Source organism: Cebidichthys violaceus, unplaced genomic scaffold (assembly GCF_023349555.1).
Source record: "Cebidichthys violaceus isolate CVI_PGR_0920_01 unplaced genomic scaffold, fCebVio1.0.p SCAF_8, whole genome shotgun sequence".
Classification (NCBI taxonomy): domain Eukaryota; kingdom Metazoa; phylum Chordata; class Actinopteri; order Perciformes; family Stichaeidae; genus Cebidichthys; species Cebidichthys violaceus.
Window position 1 is genome coordinate 13679221 of NW_027176964.1, and position 22900 is coordinate 13702120.

At 41.1% G+C, this 22900-nt stretch overlaps 1 protein-coding gene across 2 annotated transcripts; it reads left to right on the plus strand.

The window, feature by feature from the left end:
- The first annotated feature begins 2034 nt into the window (after window positions 1-2034).
- On the plus strand, window positions 2035-22858 carry usp33 (ubiquitin specific peptidase 33). Of its 2 annotated transcripts, none has more exons than XM_068737956.1 (24): window positions 2035-2171; window positions 5702-5800; window positions 6438-6491; window positions 6609-6671; window positions 9362-9511; window positions 10008-10116; window positions 11519-11588; window positions 12996-13109; window positions 14005-14083; window positions 15220-15664; window positions 15752-15892; window positions 16011-16126; window positions 16415-16587; window positions 16832-16902; window positions 16986-17019; window positions 17133-17178; window positions 17279-17459; window positions 17623-17749; window positions 17937-18106; window positions 19442-19523; window positions 19633-19741; window positions 20432-20534; window positions 21233-21301; window positions 21651-22858. In XM_068737956.1, exons 2-24 carry the CDS (start codon window positions 5717-5719, stop codon window positions 21806-21808), a joined length of 2748 nt encoding a protein of 915 aa, XP_068594057.1. In that variant the 5' UTR covers window positions 2035-2171; window positions 5702-5716; the 3' UTR covers window positions 21809-22858. The 2 variants fall into 2 exon arrangements, with proteins under 2 accessions (XP_068594057.1, XP_068594058.1); XM_068737957.1 differs by having other exon boundaries at window positions 16014-16126.
- Window positions 22859-22900: the final 42 nt, after the last annotated feature.

A 22900-nucleotide genomic window follows, 5' to 3' on the forward strand; every position in this document is an offset into this window, starting at 1 on the left:
CGGCAGCACGAGCCGATCTAGCGTCACTTTCAAAATAAAAGCATTTCTCCCAGTAATCTTTATGGAGTTTTAGCGTCCCCTTTAGGCTTTCTGAAAGCATGACAAATATATTCATGTTAGGTTTTTACTGTAAAGTACATATGATTGGGGCTTTCATATAGATATAAAAAATGAACATTCAAAAGATCCATAAGTGACTAAATTCACGTATAAATTCCAAAAGTGTTGATTTACATTTGGTTCCTTTTATTACTTTTTACGTCTTTGAAAGACGTAATCTTTTTTTTCTTTTCTTATCATCTTGTTTTAAGGCTTAAAACAAGATGATAAGAGGGTTTATCCTAAATAATTTCTGACTTTCATAAATATGGAGGTCAATATCCACGAGGAAAAATGAGCTGTTAGGTTTGATGAAAACAGTTTGAAGTCAAATCATAAGGTACAAAATCTATGATTACTTTGAAAGTAAAGATTATCAAGTTGTAACTAATGTCAAAAATATGATATGGTAAAGTTTTGACTTAAAAAGTTACAATTCTGACATATCATCTCAAACATTTTACTTACTCATTCATAATTCATTTTTAAAAAGTCAACAATTCAACTCATCACCTAATATCTTTGACGTTCTGTCCAATCATGAAAAAAAAGTAAAAAATTTGACTTCTAATCTCATATGGAAGCCCATTTCCGCCACTGTGAGGAAAAAAATTTAAATCCTGTAAGTCATTATAATGAGATACTATCTCAAAATAATGACTTAGCATCTCATAATTATGACTTAGCATCTCATAATTATGACTTAGCATCTCGTAATAATGACTTAGCATCTCATAATTGATGAGATGATACTATCTCATTATTATGAGATAGTAAGTCGAAATAATGAGATGCTAAGTCATTATTTTGAGATGCTATGTCATTATTTTTTGAGATAGTACTTTGTTAAACCGACTTGATATTAAACAGTCTAATAAATAAGCTTGTCACTGTGGGTGATCGTTTTCTAACTGACAATGAATGTGAATGTTAGATGTGAATGTTTAAATATATGGAAATGGGCTTCCATACATACATACATTTGACTATAGAAAATTCGGAAATAAAAAGCCAACATTTTGACTTATTACGTCATTGAAATGAAGAATGTCTTTATTTGTCTTAGTGGCAAAACAAACATTTTGACTTATTATGTCATGATTTTCATGTAGAAAGTCAAAATTATAACTTACTACCTTATAATTTTGACTTACTATGATCTCACCTTTTTTAAATAATTTTTGACATCAATGTGTTTCCTTTTTGGGACTCCATTCATTGTAGAAGTACTGTTTATTACAAAAGTAGTTACTGTTTCCATAACATCCACCGTATGTCATATTTAGTACCTGTGTTGTCCTCCAGTCAGCCTACAAATAAGCAAACAATTACTTTAAATGTGTATTACTGTAACATAGTCCTTTGTAGGTTTCTAATAGTACATTTACTAAGCTTGTGTGGTTTTAATTTTTCAAATTTTTCTTTTCACGTACGAATGGAAATGTTTACGTACCTAACATATTGCAACTGCATTGTAAATTGTGCATAATTTATTTTTCAACAAAACAAATCTTTTAAAAAATGTATTTTGTGGAGGGCACTTCATGCACCTAACTCGCTAGGTGGCGCTTGGGATGGGTTTCCTGTGTGTTGCCTTTATTATTTTTTTATCACCACTTTTATTTTTCCCAGCCCACTAATCCTTAATTTAGGAAAACATAATTTTACAGGAGCTATTAGGCTATTTAAATGAGTCACGTTGCTCTTGTATACACATCATTATCTAGCATGACATTGCTTTTTCGGGGACAAGTTTAAGCTAATTCAGTTTGCTTTAGTAGGCTCATTGCGATACTCTACAAATATAATTCTGTTAAAAGTTATAAAAGTACAAATCTAATATAATGTTTACAGTAGGATGTCTGACAGTAGGTTTATGTATTTTTTTTAAACCGAAAAAGGGGCGGGGACAGCTGTAACGTTAGCAACCACGCTGAGCGACAGGAGCGGTTATCGTTAACGTGAAGGATTGCCCTCTGAAGTCTTTAAAGTCACACTGAATCTGTGTTGTCAGACATCGAGAACAACCGGTCTAACACGACAAACGGCGTGCCTTCGTTTTTAACCTGCAGGTAAGAGTCGAGGCTGATATTATTTCTGTATGCTAGTTAGCTTGTCTACTCACTCCGGTGTAGTCACTGTGGGATCATGTATTACAGGAGGCTAACATTAGCATTAGCATGTCACTAGCGAGATGGTTATCAAGCGCAAACCATCTCCTCGTGTTGTCGTATGTGTCTAAATATATATACCGCGTGCTTCTGACCCTATAGCGTGTGCTGTGGTTAGCCTGTAAAAGTAAAAATATTAGTTTGAGGACGAATTATTGACCAACAGGCTAATGCTAACCGCTAAAGATTGCTAGTCAGCCTGTGACGCTGTCAACGCCTCGCCTGGTTTGACAGCTCGATGTGAGAAGTGGACAAGGCCAAAGCCACATATCTTAACTCACCACAGACCTGCTGTTAGTTTGTTTTAAACATGGCCGAAATAAGTTGTTAGCTGCTTAATTTATAAGATGTCTACTGCCATGTAACGTCAACAGTTATGTTTTCAACACGGTGGCTAATAACACCCTTTTGTGCTCTAACGTTACTTGCTAACTTATGCTAATGAGGTAACGTTAGTGAGCTTTACGAATTCCGTGCCTTGCAGTGTTATGCACTATTATTTAACGTCTCAGTTAACTCTAGGATAACACAGAATCTGGTAACATCGGAATCATGTGCCCTGTCTGGTTTAGGTTGACGCCCCACCCTAAATGTGCCACCCCTGTATGCAGAGTTAAAGTTCAAGGAGTGCTATTAGGTTTTATATGAAGCAAATGAACGTGTGAGCATGGTTTGTGATGGTGCAAGGATAATGCTATTCTCTATTCCATGCGTGATAGTCGAAGGCTTGAGTGTGAAACCATCGGCTAATTAAATTTTTCATGGTGTGTATTCGCTGAAACAGTGGCTTATTACTGTTGGAAGCATATTCCACATAATGAATAAATATATCTGAAGTTCAGGGCAATTATAAGAGCCACCTAGCATAAATATAACTGTAGATGACTTTGTGTCTTATCAGTTTGTTTGGATTTAGTTTTATGAATTGAAAATCACGAAAAGCTCTACATTATTTAAACCAGTTTGCATAATTGATGAGCTTTGATTAGGTGAGGGAAACTGCGTGTTGACTGAATATGAATTTAACTAAGGATCGGCTTGCATCCATTTCTTTGCATTTCAGAGTAACACTGTATGTCTCGTGTCTGTCAACAAGCAGCATTTACATTTGGTCTCATCGGCTGCTGTATACGTTTGTTGGCAAGCCACAGCTGTGCATCTTAGCTCTGAAAAAGATTGATGCAATCTGTGACACTCGGGACGTGTGGTTTTTACCACATGGATATGGTTTAAATGTGCTGAATCACATGCAGTGCACCTGAACACCCCTCGAGAACCTGAATGTCCATGTGCAAAGTTTCTCATTATGATCGATATTTTTTTATTACACATTTAAGACAGGATAGATAAAGAGTGAAATAGTACACAGCTGCTGTGACTGCTGGTTGATAGCTTTATCAATATATTATAATGTCACTTATTTCCTGTTTTCTTTCCTAATATTTTGTTTTTATTCACTGCCCTTTTCCCCCCCCTGAGAGGATGTGTCTTAAAACCAAAACATTGATCAAACCCTGCTTGTATAATTTGCCACTTAAGATGGATCATGTCTGCTCACACTGAGACACTTCAAATACGCAACCTTTGATCGACAGACTCCAAGTAACGCATGCGCTTTGTCACTCTTCATCCAAATCCCCTGCTCCCCTAAAGCCTTCTAAGGGCTGTATGAAATGGTGCACGGGTCTTGTTTCCATTTGAAGTGGAGATGGAACTGCGGCCTTCTCAAGAAGCCGGATAATCGAAGCCTCCAGTGGTTTCCTGTCATCCTACTGTACAGGGGTTGTATGTCTTGTCGGGTAGCTGCAGATCTTCCCACATTGGAAAAAGAAAAAAGAACGACAGTAGGAGTCCATCATCAATCTATTGCGTAATTTATGATTGGAACAAATGTAAAAAATGACTCTAGCAGTTTTCCAGCACCCTAGATAATCTGATGCAAGGTTTGGAAGGGTTTCTCTTAAATTGAAAAAGATTGTTCGGGTGACATTTTGTCAGTATGCTACAGAGCTGCTCAGCACGTTTGTAACTCTTCATGTATTATCAGAATTAGCTTCTTCTGAACCATCTAAAGCTACAGCCAGGTAAAGTAGCACAACAAATGGAGCATCCCTGTGGAGAAGGGGGATAAAACTCTAGTCCAGCAGTACAGAGACCTTGGTTCAAAGTTGGCCGACACAACTGCATTTTTAAAGGTATAAATAGTAGGTGTATAAAAAAAAGTACTTGCCAGAAACGATGTAGTGTTGTACTTGTGTAGTTTACTGCCCTAGAGACTAGCTTTTGTGGACCAAATGGGACAATTCAAATGAATCTTTTCTGCTTTAAAATGGGCTACCAGCAGGAGCCAATTGAACATAAGTATCGCGGTTTAGTGCCTTTTTAATTCCTTAACATTTCTTCCATTCATCTCTACTGGCTGAGTGTTGATTGTCATCATATTGTTTATAGCCATAGTCGAGTTCACAGAATTACTATTATGTCTGCTACATGCCCGGCAGGCAGTGATCAGAAACTTGGATGATATGTTAACATGCAGTGTCACTGTTAGCCCTCTTGCATACTTTTCAAAACTGGGACTTATTTGGGTTTCTGAAATCAGGATACGATGTTTACATGCACAATCGACAAAAAAACGTAATCACATAATCAGGATACTGTTGCTGCATGTGTACACTCATGGGCTACTTCCTCTAGTATGTTGCCTCTGCAGCTACAGGCGTGTGTGTATTGCTTCAGAGGTATCATCCATCTGAATGCTGCTGTCAGTGCTGGTGATTAGAGCACACGACCCGCGCTCATATTTGCAGAGCTTGTCTCAGAGTAGGTCATCCTTTTTATATCTCGCTGTCATGGGAAGTGGAATGAAGATCTACATGTTTTTAGATTCAGTGGTTGAGCTTCTGTGTTTTTGCAGGAGATTTGTTCTAACTTGTTCATACATCTAGTCGTCCGTGTGTCTGCGGTGACATCATTCATGGCGACAACAATGCGCAGGTGCACCGCCAACATAAGTTAGCTTGTATAATAGTTATTCCATGAATGTAAGACTATGCTTGTAAACAATATGTCTACAATCACACACTGCTTGTTTCACAGGACTTGTTGACAGCTGTGGCGTGAGCTGCTCAGCGTGTCGGGCTGACAGTAAGAGGAATTTGTCAGGTCATGCAGGCATGACACAAAACTCATGTCTTGTGGCAGTGACTCAGGTTACAGTAGTCTGACTGTTCTTTGGATGTATCTCCTATTACTCTATCAAGGATCAGATATGGGGTTAAAACAAGAAATCCCACATAGTTTTATAAATCGCCTACTTAAAATGCAAGTTGTGTACTGAATGTTGTCTTTCGTCCATCTCTCTCTCTCTCTCTCTCTCTCTCTCTCTCTCTCTCTCTCTCTCTCTCTCTCACTCTCACTCTCACTCTCAGACCTGTGGGTAAGTGATGCTTCCGGCTTCCGGCTGTGACTGCCCCCACCTGGACTGCGTGGGGGAGATCACGAAGGAGGAACTCATTCAGAAATCCCACGTGAGTCATGGTGGTCCTGTCCACTGGCCTATTCATAGCATTCCAAACACTCTTTTTATTTTGTATTAATGGCAGCCTTGCAGATCTTGAAAAGTCTTTTAAAAGCATTTAATTCAGTTTACTCAAGAAAAAAAAAAGAAAATCTTGAAATTCATTTTCTAAGTCTTAAGTAATGTCTCTTGCCTGTTGTGCGCTGTTAATGTTAGTTATACAAATGTCTTTGTATGTGATTGCTGACAGTAGCGATACACCTATAAACTGAAAGTGTGATTGTCCTGACGGTGGATCGTGTTCGCAGGAGGCAGTTCATTCCTGTGAAGTGGAGTTTCAGTCAGCACCATCAGACCTGTATCATTTATCATTGGTTAATCCATGCTTCCATTTTAGGCCACTTGTCTGGGTCCAGGTCACATTAATTTGATTCACTGTTTCCATCAGTTTGGCCATGAAGCAGACATTCCATGTGGTATTAAAAAGGACTCTAAAGCCTTATTTAACTTGATCATCAGATGACCTGCAGGAACCTTGATTCACGTTATATCACTTTACCAAATCTGTTTTTGAACTTTGCTGCTGTCTAGCTGAGTTTCATATTAAAACGCTTGACTCTAAACTAACTGTCTTGATGTTATTCTAGGGCCAGTGCCAAGACTGTAAAGTTGGAGGACCAAATCTGTGGGCGTGTTTGGAGGTAAGACAATGCTCACCTGCAAACCCCCCCCCCCCCCCCCCCCCCAAAACCCCCCCCCCCCCCCAAAAACCTCTTGATTTCTGATTTCCACACCCTCTGTTTGCTTTTCCTCTCCAGAATGGCTGTGCATATGTAGGCTGTGGAGAGTCTCACACGGACCACAGCACTGTGCACTCACAGGTGAGAGATCTCCGCCCACGTGATGCCTTTCATGTATATTAAAGAATCCATAGAAAGAGCGAGGAAGGGATGTGACTGAAAGGGGAGGACGTCTTTAGGTCTTTACTGTGATGCTACAATTAAAAAAATAAAAGATGTCACTGACAGAGGCAGAGGAGGGACAGATGGCAGGACAGGACAGGAATACCACTTCAGAGTCCCAGGAGCCATGACTTAGAAATAACACTGCCTCCAGCACTACTTTATTTTTAACATTTGTCTCCTGATCTAAGAGCCGGCACATGCTTCTTTTTTAGCTTTTGAAGGGCATTGTTAAAAAACATCAACCTCCACTTTCAGTGCAATTTCAGCAGTGGATCATCCATTATTAATGACCACTCCTCTGGGAAGTGAAGGAGATTCACTGTCGGTTCCGTGGTTACAGTGTCGGCCCCTCCTAGCTGCTCCGAAGCGTTGCTCAGCCTCTGCTGTTGACTCAGGTTTTTCCTTCAGCACGCCAGCGCCAAGTGGGTTTAGAAGCTGAGACGGAGGAATATGAGAGCAAACGTGTAATTAGTATCTGCATGGCTGCTCAAACCATTGTCCCGAAAAAGGAGCCTGTTCAAGCTCAAACCTCCTCAAGAATACTGCTCTCTAACACAGATGAAAGATACACAGCGGTCTAGTAAAGAGATTTAATATTAACTGATTTTAAATATCACAAGTGAATTTCATATCCGTCAGTTTTATCCGGGACGTCTCTCCGTGCAGCTCGCCAATCGCCTTTTGTGTTGTTGTTGTTTATTCTTCAGAGAAGCCATCTTTGTTTCTTGTAAGAATGAAGGCCGTGCTTGATTAATGCTTTGGAGGCCCTGATGGGGAGGGCAACAATGAAATCTCTTGACTATGCAATGAGAAAGACTCCTGTTGGATCAGATCAGAGGCCTCTGCTAGTCAAACTCTACTGCGAGTAAATACGTCTCGTTAAAAGTTAAAACCTGATCGGCGATTTTCAGAAGTTGAAATTCCACTTCCTTTCCGTGTGTACCTTTGGTAACACATAATTAGTATTTACCTAGAGATCGTATTTCTAACATCGTTATGAACAAATTCAGCGATTCGTCGATCTGTCCTTGAGCAGTTTTACAAGCATTTGTGCAAATACTTACAAATTGACAGAGAGAACGACCGTGAGAAGAATAGTTGCTGTTTGTGTTTCTTCTTCCTTGTTGATTACGGTCAGTAATGTCTTAAATGCCGAGGGCTGGAGACGAGACATGACATCATTTTGCGGATAAAACCAGACCCGAACCAGATCATGAAGTTCTTGCAGTGTCTTTTTTTTTTTTTTGGACAAGTATTTATATGAGCTGCTGACACAATTAGACAGGGTATACATCATTTTAACTTCCCTGTGTACCATAAGGAGCGCTAAGGATTTGTTTCATTTAAATACAATTGTTTTAATAGTTGATGATGATGTCGAACATTTAAGTAGACAAGGAGTAAACATGACAAATGATCAGTATTAAAAGCTACAAACACTTTGTTGTAATAGGAGACATTATGTGAGCTGAAAGCATCCTCTAAGCCGTATAAATCCAGCTTGTTGTTAACGCTCTACCTGGTGTACTTTCCTTCATAAAAGATTTAAGCTGGGGAGTTTCATGGCCGCGCTCAGTCTGCCGTGCCCCCGCTGTGCGAAGGCTAATGCAGCCCTGATGAATAATGCAGAGTGTGCCGGCTGCTGCCTGCTGCTCACGTTCAGTCTCCTGTCGACCTGCCGGGCTGCCGGTGTTTGTCAGAGCAGCAGTGGGTCAGCAGAACTCGGCCGTGTTTCCACAGCAGCAAAACGTCTGGCCTGCTGCAAAGGCCAAAACTGATTTGTCCCAGCTTCGCAGTTGTGAGGATTCATCTTTTCTTTGACTTATGTGTTAATAAACTGAATATCGTTGGGTTTTGGACTTTTGGTCAAACAAAACAAGAAAGTTTAAAATGTAAAATAGGTCAAATTTTCGGACATTTATAGACCAAACGATGTATTGACAGTAATATACATTCTAGTACTTTTTAACTGCAGCCTTAATACATCATCTATATGATTGTAGATGGCAATAGTTCAATTAAAATACAAATCAGAGTAGAATTGTACTACTTGTAGTCAGAATTTCTTTTGCACTGTACTTGATTTGGTTGCATGTGGGGTTGATGTGTGTAGCAGAGTTGCTGTCCTTCCTGTGTCTGTAGAAACTCTAGATTTGTGGACATTTAGTTTTCTGTGTATTTTCTTTTAAACCACTAAACACTACACACTCGGCCATAGTAGGTCATAGGATCTGACAATACCTTATTTGGGCTGAAAACTCGCATCGTACTTGAGAAAAAAAACACATTGTTCATCTGGACTCCTGCAGTAGCTGTGCCAGAATCTTCCACCAACCTTTAGTTCATTCACCAAACACCATAGAAATAGGCCAGATGAGCCACCAGTGGGCACACCTGCACTTGTTATGTAAGAGCAAAAACAACCAGTTGATTGTCCAGTGAGATGTTGATTGTGTCGAAGATTAAGACGCACCTCGTCGATAAGAGAGCGCACGTGTGCTTAATCAGCTGTTCTACCATAGATGTTAACACTGTCTCCTTGTCTCTCTTTGTTTACACAGTCCGATGTGTCTATTCACATTTATCTTTATCAACTTTGTGTGCAGGAGACGAGGCACAACCTGACGGTGAACCTGACCACGCTCAGAGTGTGGTGCTACGCCTGCGGCAAGGAGGTTTTCCTGGAGCGTAAGCTTGGTCCTCACTCTCCCCAGGCCAACAGCAAGCCCCTCCCATCTCCACAGAATGCTGCACAGGTGAGAGCCAACGTTCCCTCCGATTGTCATCATGTTTTATTGTCTCGTTAAAGGTTACATGCTTTATATGGTCGCTGAGTCATAAAGCAGGTGTGATATTGAGCAGCAGCGAGTGAAAATTCAAGCAAATTCAAATTCACGAGCATAGATTAAAGTCAACATCAACGTTTTCTTTTTCAATCCCATGTGGTCTGAATAAAGGTGTTCACGTTGCATGTTTACTGCATTTTTGCTTCGTTACACAACTGTATGTGCTCTCCCTGTCATACTTATCAGAGCTGTAAGATAACAATTTCCGCCAGTCTATCCAGAGGGACAGTTGAACTGTCAGTAAAAACTGTATGCAGTTTTTCCTTTCCTAGATTACAGTTTTATGACGAGGTCTTTGTGTGTGTGTGTGTGTGTGTGTGTGTGTGTGTGTGTGTGTGTGTGTGTGTGTGTGTGTGTGTGTGTGTGTGTGTGTGTGTGTGTGTGTGCTGCTGTGTTGTTTCTCCAGGAGAACAGCAGGGCCCCTGGGAGCCCAACCTCTCTGAGAGTGCCCCCTAATGGAGGCTGTGAAGACCTGGATATGGAGACGGAGGAGGAGGATGAACTGCGGGCCAGAGGTCAGCTTACACAGAAGAAGTGTGCATGTTGACGCAAACTGAAAGACAGAAATCTACTACTAGTACAATAATAAAAAAACACAATCTACTCCTATTGCATCTGTACTGTTAGGCTGTCACTAAAGACACTGTTTATTACAGTTCAATATCAGCTAGGAGTTTAACAAGTACATTGGGAAACACGTCTTAATGTTGCAAATGAAAGTCAACTAAAAAAAAATCTTCAGTTCTTTGCCAGAATTATCATTTCTATTAATTAAAATCATTTACTTTTGAAGTCAGTGAGGGGACTCAAATTTAATTAAATTTGATCAGCTCTCAGTGCAAGTATGAGAAAATTGCACGGTGATTTGAAATTAAGCCGCAATACACAAGAGCTCAGTTGGTTTAATTCAAAGCACAGAATCTGATTTTAATTAATAAGAGCAGTTAACTTTTAAAGCACTATGGCTGACGAACAGCACACAGACTACAGCCAACAACCAAATCACTCAAAACCTGTCGTCTGAGCTCAGTGGGTTGAGCCTCGCACTAAAGCTGCATTCACACAAAATCGGGCGTTACGCCGATCAGTGCTGGGTTGTGCGGCCGCTTGAACGGCTCATTTACCGCCGTCGACGCCGCGCTGCGTTTCTCCAAGGTTGTTGTTTCAACTTTTCAACTGTATCCCTCGAGGTCCCCACCGCCCAAAACACACTACCCACATTCAAATGAATGGGAGGACTGGCGTTTTTTTTTTTTTTTTGCAACGCCTGATTCGGTGTCAATGCAACCCAACGCTTCATTGCTGAGTGCTTCAGTCCCACTGGAGCCACCAATGCAAATAGTGTTTTCACTCAGCGCTGTGCGACACACACAAGCTCCACCAAATGGCATATGTTATGTTAGCCCCCTGTGGGGAAGCTCAGGCATTGGCACCAGTATCTGCTACGGTTATTTATAATACAGATCAGGAGGTGGAGAAATTATGCTTTGTCAGACTAAAGACTATGTATGGCTGCTCACTTAAGATCTGAGCTTTACAAACTGTTTGCATTTAAGACACTTTAACCTGATTTCCCAGAGTCACAATTTAAAATCTGAAAACAGACATAATACACATACGGTGTGTTTTAAATCAGTGTGGCTTATACTTTCCAAGTTTATTATCTCCAATAACTCCATAACGGCTTGGAAAACATAGAAAAAGTAATTAAAATACACCGAGCAGACATCTTTTCTGCTCCTACTGTGAAATATTAATCTTACGTATGAAGGCTTTTACGCTTATGGCAGCCAGAAAGCCTCTACAATTTCAAGAAACACCCTTAAAATTGTAGAGGCTTTCTGGCCGCCATAAAAATGTACAAGCATTTAATGAGTGGCTTGTTTTAATTTCCTCGGTGTGTTGTGTCTCCCTCAGGCCTGACGGGGCTGAAGAACATAGGCAACACCTGCTACATGAACGCCGCCCTGCAGGCCCTGTCCAACTGGTGAGACCTCTGCTGACCTGCTCGCTGTCACCTCGCTGACATCGCGTGCTCTTTGTGGTGTTACGCCATGTTACTCTCCACTCACTACTCACACTTCTAAGTAGCCATCTGCTGTTTCATTCACTGCTTGTCTGGTTGTTGTTAACACCAACCATGGCTACACTCATTTTGGAGAGTGACGGCCCAGTGAAAATTGCTGCAGTGCACCATTTGAGACACCAGAAATGGCCTTTCGTAGTTCCCTGGAGAGTCTTCTGTTACCAAAGATCCTCAACTATTTCCTGATATCTTCGGTTCCTTCTCCTCCTTTTTCTTTTTTTCCTTTTCCCACAATGTCTTTTTATGAGACACATGAAACTGTACTTACTTACAGTTTCATTTTGAGTCTGCTGCATTTTTTTATTGTTTATTAAATTACCAATCCTTCTGATTCATTATTTATGATTGGATTGTTGGTGTGGTACTCACCACTGCAGAGCCTGAGGCTATGTTATTACTCTGTACCTTTTTACTTTTTATTTTATTTTTTATGGCACAGCAAACCCTTTTCCTCCTCTCTGATACTATCTAGCCCCCCAGTAAGTTTTTAAAAATGAAACTGATGATGCCTAGTCTGGATAAAAACCAAAATGGGAAAAGATGTGGGTCAAAATTTGCAATCTAAATCACGTTCCAAAAATAGGAGGAACTGAGTCACGCAGCTGCGGAAAGGAGGGACCTTTTCTGGAAACTTTCCTTTGATGTCTGTTTGTGTGAGCGCTGCTTCTTTCACTTACCGTCGGGTCATTATTCAGATCCAAGGACTTTCCTGCTGCCGAGGGAAGGGAGCGCTCCGTGCCTTATTCATTCTGTAGTTTGTCTCTTTCTCGTAGGTTCCTGTCCATTCACTATCCATCAGATTAAATCCCCTCAGCTGGTTTTCTTTTCCGCTAATTCCGATGTCCTTCAACTTTCAGCTGCGTGTGGAACTTTCGTGCATTAGCCAGAACCTCTGGGAATTTGTGATCTTACTCTAGGAGTGAAATATGGATTTAAAGAAACAAAACTAATCAAAAATATCAAAAATGGAGGCAGAAGACAGTATTATGTTGAAATGCATTTCCCTTCATATTTGACATTTTCTGCTGTGAGTGACCTAAATGAATGTAATAGCAAGAGCATACTGAAAGATGATTTGCAGAAAACATAACAGATTATAATAACATTACATTATCTTATTCTTCTCTGAATTATATCTGCTTCTCTTAGAATTATTGAGGATTATCTGCAGGTTTGTGAGAATAAACCACAGCATTGCAGGCTTCTTGGTAATCTAGTCAATCTGCTGACGGACAGAATACAGTAAAAGCTTGTTTGGTGCCCACATAATATATGTTTTTGCTATATTTATCCCTCTTTCCACTGCAGCCCGCCCTTGACACAATTCTTTCTTGAATGTGGCGGCATGGTGAGGACGGACAAGAAACCCGCACTCTGCAAAAGCTACCAGAAGCTAGTGTCAGACCTGTGGCACAAGAACAGGTAGGCAACGTTTTAAAATATGACTCCAGAGCCTTAGTGCTTTGACGTGTAACTCAACATCCAGAGTCAAACTTTAATCACATTTCTGTAGCAGCTATTCTTCATTTTTAGAGTCTATACAACACATGACTTTATAGAGCGCTGCAGGAATGAGTCCTAAAACCCAGAAATGAGTTCACGTTTTTTACTTCCAGATCCAAAATGTTTTCTTTGGTAAGATGTCTGAAATAAGGTCTGTGGTTAACACAAGCTTGAACGATTTTAACGTTTTGTTCTACGACATAAAATACGTCCGTTAATATTGCACTCGTGAATTTTTAAAGTGGCAGTTCACCCCAAAATCAAAAAGTACCTAATGTTTCGTGTTGTGGAGATATTGGCCATAGAGATGTCTGCTTTGTAATATAATCAAACAATATGGCACTCAGCTTGTGGTGCTCAAAGTACCAAAAATAATGCATCTGAAAAACTCAACCATAAGTCACGTTCCAGAAGTCATGACCCCGTTTACTCAAGATCATCCACAGATCTTGTGGGCAGTTTCTTCTTCTTTTAACCGTAGTTCCCACATGAAACTCCTAAATGAGAATATTTAACTTAGTGGTGGTGACGTGAAGTCATGTGACCAGGATGTAGTTAGTTTATAGTCTGATGCCAGCGTTTTACTTGTGCTGATTGCATTCATGCTTCAAAAGTCATAAAAGATGTGTTCATTTGTGAAGATTACCTTGCTGAGTATCATAAAAAAAAAATCCCTTTTGGCTTTTTGTTTAGGAGACCAGAGTAATGCTAACTTCCAGGTTGGCCTCGAAAAATACATCCTCCCTGCAGCTCTCTATTGTCATATTGCTTATTACAATACTGATAACGCATGCTGTGTTCTGTCACATTGCAGACCCTCCTATGTGGTCCCAACCAACTTGTTCCAGGGGATCAAAGCCGTGAACCCCATGTTTAGAGGGTATTCTCAGCAGGTGGGTCATTGCAGATGGTGCAAATAAATGTGCAATTTGAGTGCATGTGCACAGATTCATCATAAATAAAACATGAAGGCACTCTTCTTCACGGTTGGTGACAAATTCAACAGTGTGTTTGCGACCAGGATTTTGGTTGCTTTCACCTTTTTGTGCTTTGCAAATAATGAGAATATTATGCAGTAAATATGAATGTAAAACATGGATTATGGTTTGAACTGAATTGAATCCTTGAAGAATGAATTTGTGCTGAGCTGGGATTATTATGGACACCCAGACTATGAAGTTGTCCCAGATCGTATATACAGCCTCTCCCTTTTCTCTTCCACTCCATATCCTTCCTCCTCTTGTTCCTTTACAGAAATTACATTAGCAGCTCCAATCACTCAGCCAGATAAGCAGAATCCTTTGCCTCGCAATTACTTTCTCACACATTTTGACATTCATTCACATGCAAATGCGCACATTTGCATGTGCGCAACCTAACTAACAAACTAAAGGTAAATTACTTGATTTGATTCCGGGCGGTGCTTGAAAGAAGAGATTAACGTTATAAATATATAGGATTTGCAAAGACTTTTTTTTACTTTGTCCAGTGTCTGTAAATGTGGGATTTGTAAGCCTGAGTGGTGAAATAATGAAAGGGCCTGTTTCCTCTTGGCTTGCCAGTGTTTGTTCAGAGGAGTTAGCTGAGGAATATTCATTTGTCACGCCAGGCTGGGCCGCACAGCCGTGGAATCAACATTGTTCTGAATGAAGTTAACGTTCCAGTTTCCTGGAGAGGAGAGTTCATTTGGCCTGAGAGGGAGATTAGATGTCTGAGGTTCATTAAGTCTGACTACACATTCGTGAGCGTTTTGGTTTTGGATTTTGTGACTGCAGAATTGGAATAAACAAGGCGGTTAGTGGTTGTTTGTAATTTGTAAAAAAAAAAAAAAAAAAAAAAGTATTCGGAAAGCTTTGCTGGAAGAATAAGTGCTGCATTATACTTCAATGTTCTTTTCAGGGAGAGGAAATTGATAAATTATTTTGGTCACAGACTACTGTGGAAAAAGAACAGAAAAAACTGTTCTCAACTAGAACTAATTTGCCAGCTCAGCTGACGTTTCTTGTTATTATTCCCACTCGGCCCCCAGGACTCTCAGGAGTTTCTGCGCTGCTTGATGGATCAACTTCACGAGGAGCTGAAGGAGACGCTGCCGGAGCCCTACGACCAGTCCAACGGCGTCACGGTGGACAACGCGCCCGAGGAGGACAACCGCAGTCAGTCGGACAACGACTTTCAGTCCTGCGAGTCCTGCGGCAGCAGCGAGCGGGCCGATAACGAGGCGCAGGGCGGCAACGTGGTGAAGGAAGACACCAACGAGGCTGAGATGCTGATTCCTGAGCAAGATGAGATCCAGTCCAACAGGGAGTGGCAGAAGGAGAAGAACATGATTAATGACCTGTACCGCTCTGGAGTTACCGGGGTTATGGGTGGAAGCACCGGAGTGGACATGGACAAAGATGTTGACACCACCACTGAAACCGCGCCCATCATCAGCAGCCAGGGAGCCATCAAGGTTCAAGGAAGAACATCAGGTTATTGTGGCGTCATGTTTTTATTTTATCCACAATCTACTTCGCTTTCTGATGACATTTTGTAATATTTGGCCTGCTCTCTGCCAGATTCCTTCCCAGACATCCAAATGTCCAACTCCACAAGACCACAGAGTCCAGCCCCGATGGAGGGACACATTCCCAAAATGTCCAGCAGTCCGCCCAAAGCTGCTTCAGGCTGGCCCAGCCTAAACCCTGCACACAAGAAAGGTACTTCTGCAGAATCAGAGGCAGCCAGATCCAGACCCAGAGCTTAAAAAGTCAGGGTTTTTTAGCGAGGTAGTTCTATCATGTGTCTATCTTTCTCTCTCTCTCTGGCTTCATCCAGCAGTGACCACATTCTCCCCACCAAAGAGCAAGCGTCAGAAGAAATACCGCAGCGTCATCTCAGATGTGTTTGATGGGACCATCGTCAGCTCTGTTCAGTGTCTCACCTGTGATCGGGTGAGTGTGGACATTCAATTGGATTGCTAAGAGGGTGAGAGGGACAGTAGCAGGAGGCCACTAGAGAACCTGTCATTTCATTTCAAGCTCCCACAAATGTTAAGTTATAAAAAAATCTACTTTTGGTGATTAGCTCTGATGTTCTTACACACTGTTGATGTAGTTGTACATCCCCCTTCAATAAGTCACATATTGGGATCATATGTACCAAGAATAATGTTTTAGTTCCTGACAAAAATAGGATTGAAACGTGACCAGAGTAGAAGCCTTACTGTCTGTTGCTGTCAGGTGTCGGTGACCCTGGAGAACTTCCAGGATATCTCGCTGCCCATCCCAGGCAAGGAAGACCTGGCCAAGCTCCACTCTGCCACCCACCAGACCTCCCTGGTTAAAGCCGGCTCTTGTGGTGAAGCTTATGCACCGCAGGGCTGGATTTCATTCGTCATGGAATACATCAAGAGGTGCGTCAATAATATTGTCATTATAGTTGTTGCTTTTGGCATTTTTGCCTCTTATCTTTTTATACGACGTGCAACAAAGGTCCCGAGGATGGAATCGGACCCAGGATGTGTTGCGCTGTAACCACTCTGCCTTCAAGGCGCTCCCATACCTACAGTAGTCGTTTGCATTCTTCACAGTCTAGCTCGAATGGCTGTCTACTTCACTCTTTGTGTGTAAAATCCAACCCCTCTGTTCTACTTGTAGTTGGTTCTGGGGTCCAGTGGTTACGCTACAAGATTGTCTCGCAGCTTTCTTTGCCAGAGATGAACTGAAGGGTGAGCGAGTGGGCGTCAATGTGTTCTAGCAGCACAAACATTACCATTGATGTCTCAGTAACTGTGTGCTTGTTGTTTTCCAGGAGACAACATGTACAGCTGTGAAAAATGCAAGAAGTGAGTGTTTAATTCTGACTTTGTTGAATACTGAATTTATTTCACAATAGAAAACAAATAGCCTGGAACTGTAATTAATGTCAATCTTCTTCTTTTTTTTTTCTCTCTCTTAGATTACGAAACGGAGTAAAATTTTGTAAAATGCAAAGTTTGCCAGAGGTAAACGGACAACTCTTCGTGTCTTTTTTTTCCTTCTTTATGTCTTCGCACAGGATTTCTAAATTAAAATTTCTTTGTGCGTTTCCCCCCCCCGCTCCAGATCCTGTGTGTCCATTTGAAGCGCTTCAGGCACGAGCTGATGTTCTCCACCAAGATAAGCACCCACGTCTCCTTCCCGCTCGAGGGCCTGGACCTGCAGCCTTTCCTGGCCAAAGACGGCTCCGCCCAGACCACCAACTATGACCTGCTGTCAGTCATCTGTCACCACGGCACTGCCAGCAGTGAGTGGGCACAGTCCCTCCTCTTTCTGCTCAGACTGGGGCACCCGCCTTCAGTCGGCACATACAAGTGTCCTGCATTCATTTGCCTGTTGACAAATCTCACATGTACTTGTTAGGTTTATGAATGCTGCTCTAACGCATTTCCCCCCCCATCTGATCCCAGGTGGCCACTACATAGCGTACTGCAGGAACGACGTGAACAATCTGTGGTATGAATTTGACGACCAAAGCGTGACGGAGGTGTCTGAATCCTGTGTCCAGAACGCCGAGGCTTACGTGCTCTTCTATAAGTAAGCCGACACGCTTCAGTCGTTAAACTCGAGACAGTTGTGAGCAAGAACCCTTTTTTTTTTTTTTTTTTTAAATCTGTGAAACATTTTCAGATGCGCCGTGCTGCTTTGATATTCATGACTTTCATCTCACTTTTGATCACTCAATTGCAGCAGTGATTAATCTGTGGGTCTGTTCGTGTCCCAGAAAGAGCAGCGAGGACGCGCTGAAGGAACGCAGGAGGGTGTCGGGTTTATTCAACATGATGGAGCCCAGCCTTCTGCAGTTCTACATCTCCCGCCAGTGGCTTAACAAGTTCAAGACCTTTGCTGAGCCGGGGCCCATTTCCAATGACGACTTCCTGTGTTTGCATGGAGGTGCGTGAGACTTATGTCATCGTCATACTGAAACTGCTCAGAGGTGAACAGGAATCCTTTTTCGTTCTCTTCCTGCTCTATGCACAAGCGTTCAGGGGAAGAAATTGTGCTCTCCCCCTTCAAATAACAGAGCCTTTGCTTTTATCCTTTGCTGTGGATTTTTGACTTTGACAAAGACTGCAGAGTATTCCCTTCACAACACAGCAGACTTCAAAAAGGGGGTTTTACATCTCTTTGAGCAGATGATCCTCCTCTCCCGTCTTAGCGGAGAAGAGGGAAGAATTATAAAAGGCTTTTGTGCCAATCAAGCTGCTTTCTTTTCTGCCCTCTATTGAGAGCGCGCTGGAAATGAAAGAGTTTAAGATAAAGCTGTTAGAATACAGTGGCAGCAGAGAATGTGTTTCACTCTGTAAATAAGCACCTACAGGAGCACTTAATAACTGATAATTAGTTAGAGCTGCACAATTAATCAGAATTTTTTCGAAATCGCAATAGGGCCGTGCAAAATTTGTTAAAGTTAAAATACCATTTTAAATGAAATGTTGTCATGCTGCCTGGCCGACACATCATATTCTACAGAATTAATAAGAAAACATCTTTGTTTGATACAGATCGCTGCAAAAATCACACTATAATCATATTATGTTTTTCCAATGAAGAGATTAAAAATGATCATTCCCTCTCATATCACAAATTAAATTGCAATTACACATCAGTCAAAATAATGACAATTGGATATCTTTTGAAAGTCGTTCAGCGCTACTATTAGTAGAGATAATATCAGTGCACTGAAACCATGATTGTGTTGCAGCAGTCCTGACAGAAATATATATTTAGGCATGAAAAGCCTTTATTAGGGGCCCTGGCAGCATGTTTCCCCATTACAGAATTTTCGAATAAACAGCCATAAAATGATTGTTGCCCGTAAAGTTTGTTCTCTAATGTAGTGGCCCCAAATCTTTGTGCCTCGTCACCCCTTAAAATGAGGCAGTGTGTGCGCTTGTGATTCCCATTTACAGATTGGTTTTAGTTTTGATATGAAAGTGATCGTTTATTCTTAGATTGTTTCATTTGAAGAATTTTTGAAAAGCTAGAAGAGGTGAAACTATCCCAAATGTTTCCCAAGACAAAGCAAAACATGAAAGAAAAATCAGTTGTGGGACTGGGATATTACACAGTAAGTTATTAGATAGTAAGGGTAAGAGCACTTTTGTGTTTTGATGTATTTGTGCATCTCTCTGCCAGCTTCTGTATTGTTTATTCAACATAACAGACGCATAATGACGGTGACCTTTAAAATGTTACCCTGCTAATGTCTAATGGATGTTTCATCAGGTGTGCCCCCCAACAAAGCAACGTTTATCGATGACTTGGTGGTCATGCTGCCGCAGAACGTGTGGGATCACCTTTACAGCAGGTACGTACAGCAGATAGGGCCAACTGTGATTGAGTAATGTTGCAGTATAATTTCCTTTTTTGTAGAGTTCATTCCTTCTGTGTGAGTCACTGTGGACTTCTACCTGCAGGTACGGCGGAGGACCGGCTGTCAACCACCTGTATGTTTGCCACACATGCCAGATTGAAATAGAAAAACTGGAAAAACGGCGCAAATCAGAGCTGGACATGTTTGTCAGGGTACGTTTTTTTTTTTTTTTTTTAAACGATATGTACACCAAGACATGGAGCTTTAGTCTGCATTGTGTGTCAGTGAGACTCTTTGTGGCCCAGTACTCCTGAGAGTGTATAGACCTATTCTCCAGTCCGGTGAACCAGTTGATAGGCTGCACATGTTGGTGCTCTTCATCCCAGCAGGAGATGAGAGGTGTGAGCCCGATGAAAGCCTCATCATTAATGCATGCATCATTGGGACAGATGCAGCTGTTATTGCCTGCTCAGTCTGCTCACTCACACAATGGCTGTTCAGAAGGAGTGGTGTGTGTGTGTGTGTGTGTGTGTGTGTGTGTGTGTGTGTGTGTGTGTGTGTGTGTGTGTGTGTGTGTGTGTGTGTGTGTGTGTGTGTGAGAGAGAAAGAGAGAGGTTCAGTAAGATAACAAGAGGATAGGGATTGTGTCATTTCCAAGAAAGATGGAATTGGTGCAGTGTAGTGTTAAGACTGTTCTAATTGAAATAACTACCAGAGAGAATTGATTAGTTTTTCCATCTCCTCTCCTCTCAATCCTTTCATCCTCACTTAATTTTTTTTTTTTGTCTCCCCCTCACCCCTCCTGTTTCTCCACCCCATCCCCTTTGCGTCCTTTCTCCTCCCTCCTGTCTCTACTGCTCACTCCTCCTCCATTTCCTCCCCCCCCCCCTTCTGCTCTTCAGCTGAACAAGGCGTTCCAGGAGGAGGAGTCTCCAGTGGTCATATACTGCATCAGCATGCAGTGGTTTCGTGAGTGGGAGGGCTTTGTCAAAGGAAAAGACAATGGTAATTGGACAGAAGTCGTGCCTTTCTACCCCCAATCCTGTTTAAATGTTCGATTAAAAGGCTAAATGTTTCCTCCTCTACTGTTGTGACTCATATCTGGCGATGGCAAAGCTGCTGTGATTTTTGTTTGATGTAAATTTCCATTTTAAAACAAATGTCCTGTCAGGTCTGTACATTTACATGGATAGAAGAACCTGGGAAATAAGCTGTTTTACATGGGACATACAAATTCTCTTGTTTCAAAAAAGCTTCTCATGTTCAAAAGAAACTGAAGTCTCATTTCTTCTCTTGATTTATCTTCAAAGACTTTGCTTTGGTCCCCCGAGTCAAGTTTCCCCCCTCGCTACAGCAAAAATGAAGCATCAAGATATATTTTATTTCCTTGCACTCAATCTCTTTTTTTTTGTTGTTGGCTCCTCTTGCTTTGTATTGTCACATCTATTTATAACAGCTTACATCTGGCACCTCTGCAAATGTCTTTTTTGCCGCTGACTTGTGCTCCGCTAATATTTGTTTTCTCACTGTAGCAAGTGGGGAGCAGAGATTGCTTTTCATAGTGTGACAAAAACATTTGACATTTGAACGTCATTACTCTTTGAAACCATTAGGATTGAGAAAATCTCTCTGAAAAAATAGCATGCATGCACATGACTGCTGTTTCTAATGATGACATCTAATTGTCTTTCTTCCTCTTTAAGATCCACCGGGACCCATTGATAATTCCAAGATTACAGTAAACAAGAACGGCCATTTAACACTTAAACAAGGTACTAACTATTATTATTATTTTCATATTGTATTATTAATGTCTTGTTAATTTAACTGTCAAAAAAGATGTTGGATTTGTATCTTTATTCATGCCTTTTGAGAAGCATGAAATAAACTAAACTACAAATAAATGTATACAGGGTGGATAAATACAACTGTTTAGTTTGAATCGCTCTCGCATAGCCTTCAAGGATTGTCGTATTATCTTGAACTATGCAGATATTAGTGATATTTAAATGTGTGTGTGTGTGTGTGTGTGTGTGTGTGTGTGTGTGTGTGTGTGTGTGTGTGTGTGTGTGTGTGTGTGTGTGTGTGTGTGTGTGTGTGTGTGTGTGTTTGACCTTGCAGGAGCGGACTCGGGGCAGATCTCTGAGGAGACGTGGAACTTCCTCCACTCCATCTACGGCGGCGGTCCACTTGTGACGGTTCGGCCAAACGTCAGCCACCAGGAAGCAGAATCATCGCAGTCTGAGGAGAAGATCGAGATGGAGACGCGCTCTGTTTAATCAAGCACTCTGCAGAAAAAACAAAAGAAAACATTTAAAGAAACGAAAAGCCTTTTCATTTTGCACTTGACTTTTATTTCAAAAGCATTCAAGCGAAGGACCTCATCGTTAGCGCTACAGGACAGTCTGACTGGTGACAGCTGGAATTTTCATGTCCGAAGAGGTTTGTCATGTTGTACAAATCTGTTTAAAGAGCTCTTAAATTTCTGTTAGCACTCATATGTCAGGTTATTTTAAGAACCAAGCATTTAAATTATGTGCAGCTAAAAATTCCACTGAATGAATGCCATATATCTAATTTTTTTTTTTTCTTGACCAAATGAGCACATATTGTATGTCCTTGTGTCTTGTGTTGCTGATATTGTTAATCACAATACATCTTGCTGTAGATATATCACACATTTTCCTGTTGTAAGAGAATATTGTCCAATGAATGGTAAGAGACGTAAAATGTGACGTATAAAGTGATTAAAATCACGAGGTTATGAAGGGACTAATTACTGAGTAGTCTCAGGAATGAATTTTGTGTTTTGCACTGTTCTGTAGAAGTACAAATTGGCATGCTTATGCAAATGTCTGGTTTGTATTTGAATGTACCAGTACTGATAGTATACTGGTCAGGATTCAGCACTTGGTAACTTGGCACAGAAGGGAGCGATATAATATGATGTTAATAGTTTTTTTTGTTTGTTTTTTTTGTAGAAAATATTAGGCAGGCGGAGTCTGTTAAGAATGCATGCTCTAACACTCAATCCCAGTTTAACATCACATGTAACTGCATGTAAATGCAAAGCTGCTCATAAAATGTGCACGCAATACATGATCGGGATTTATCTTTACTAAATTGTACAGCTACAGAAAGCATATTGCAGTATGTAATCGGCAGCAGCAGCAATCTAGTTAATTAAAGGCATAATTTTTGTGTATGGGCATGGTGTTGCTTAACGTGTTGGCTGATGAGGTACAGGTTTTGCATATAGCTGTCACTTGAGTAAGATCTATCCTGATTTTTTTGCTGGCTGACACTATTAAATCTTGATGAAAACATGATTAACATTGTGGTCACCTTGATTTTGTCACCATTTATAATAG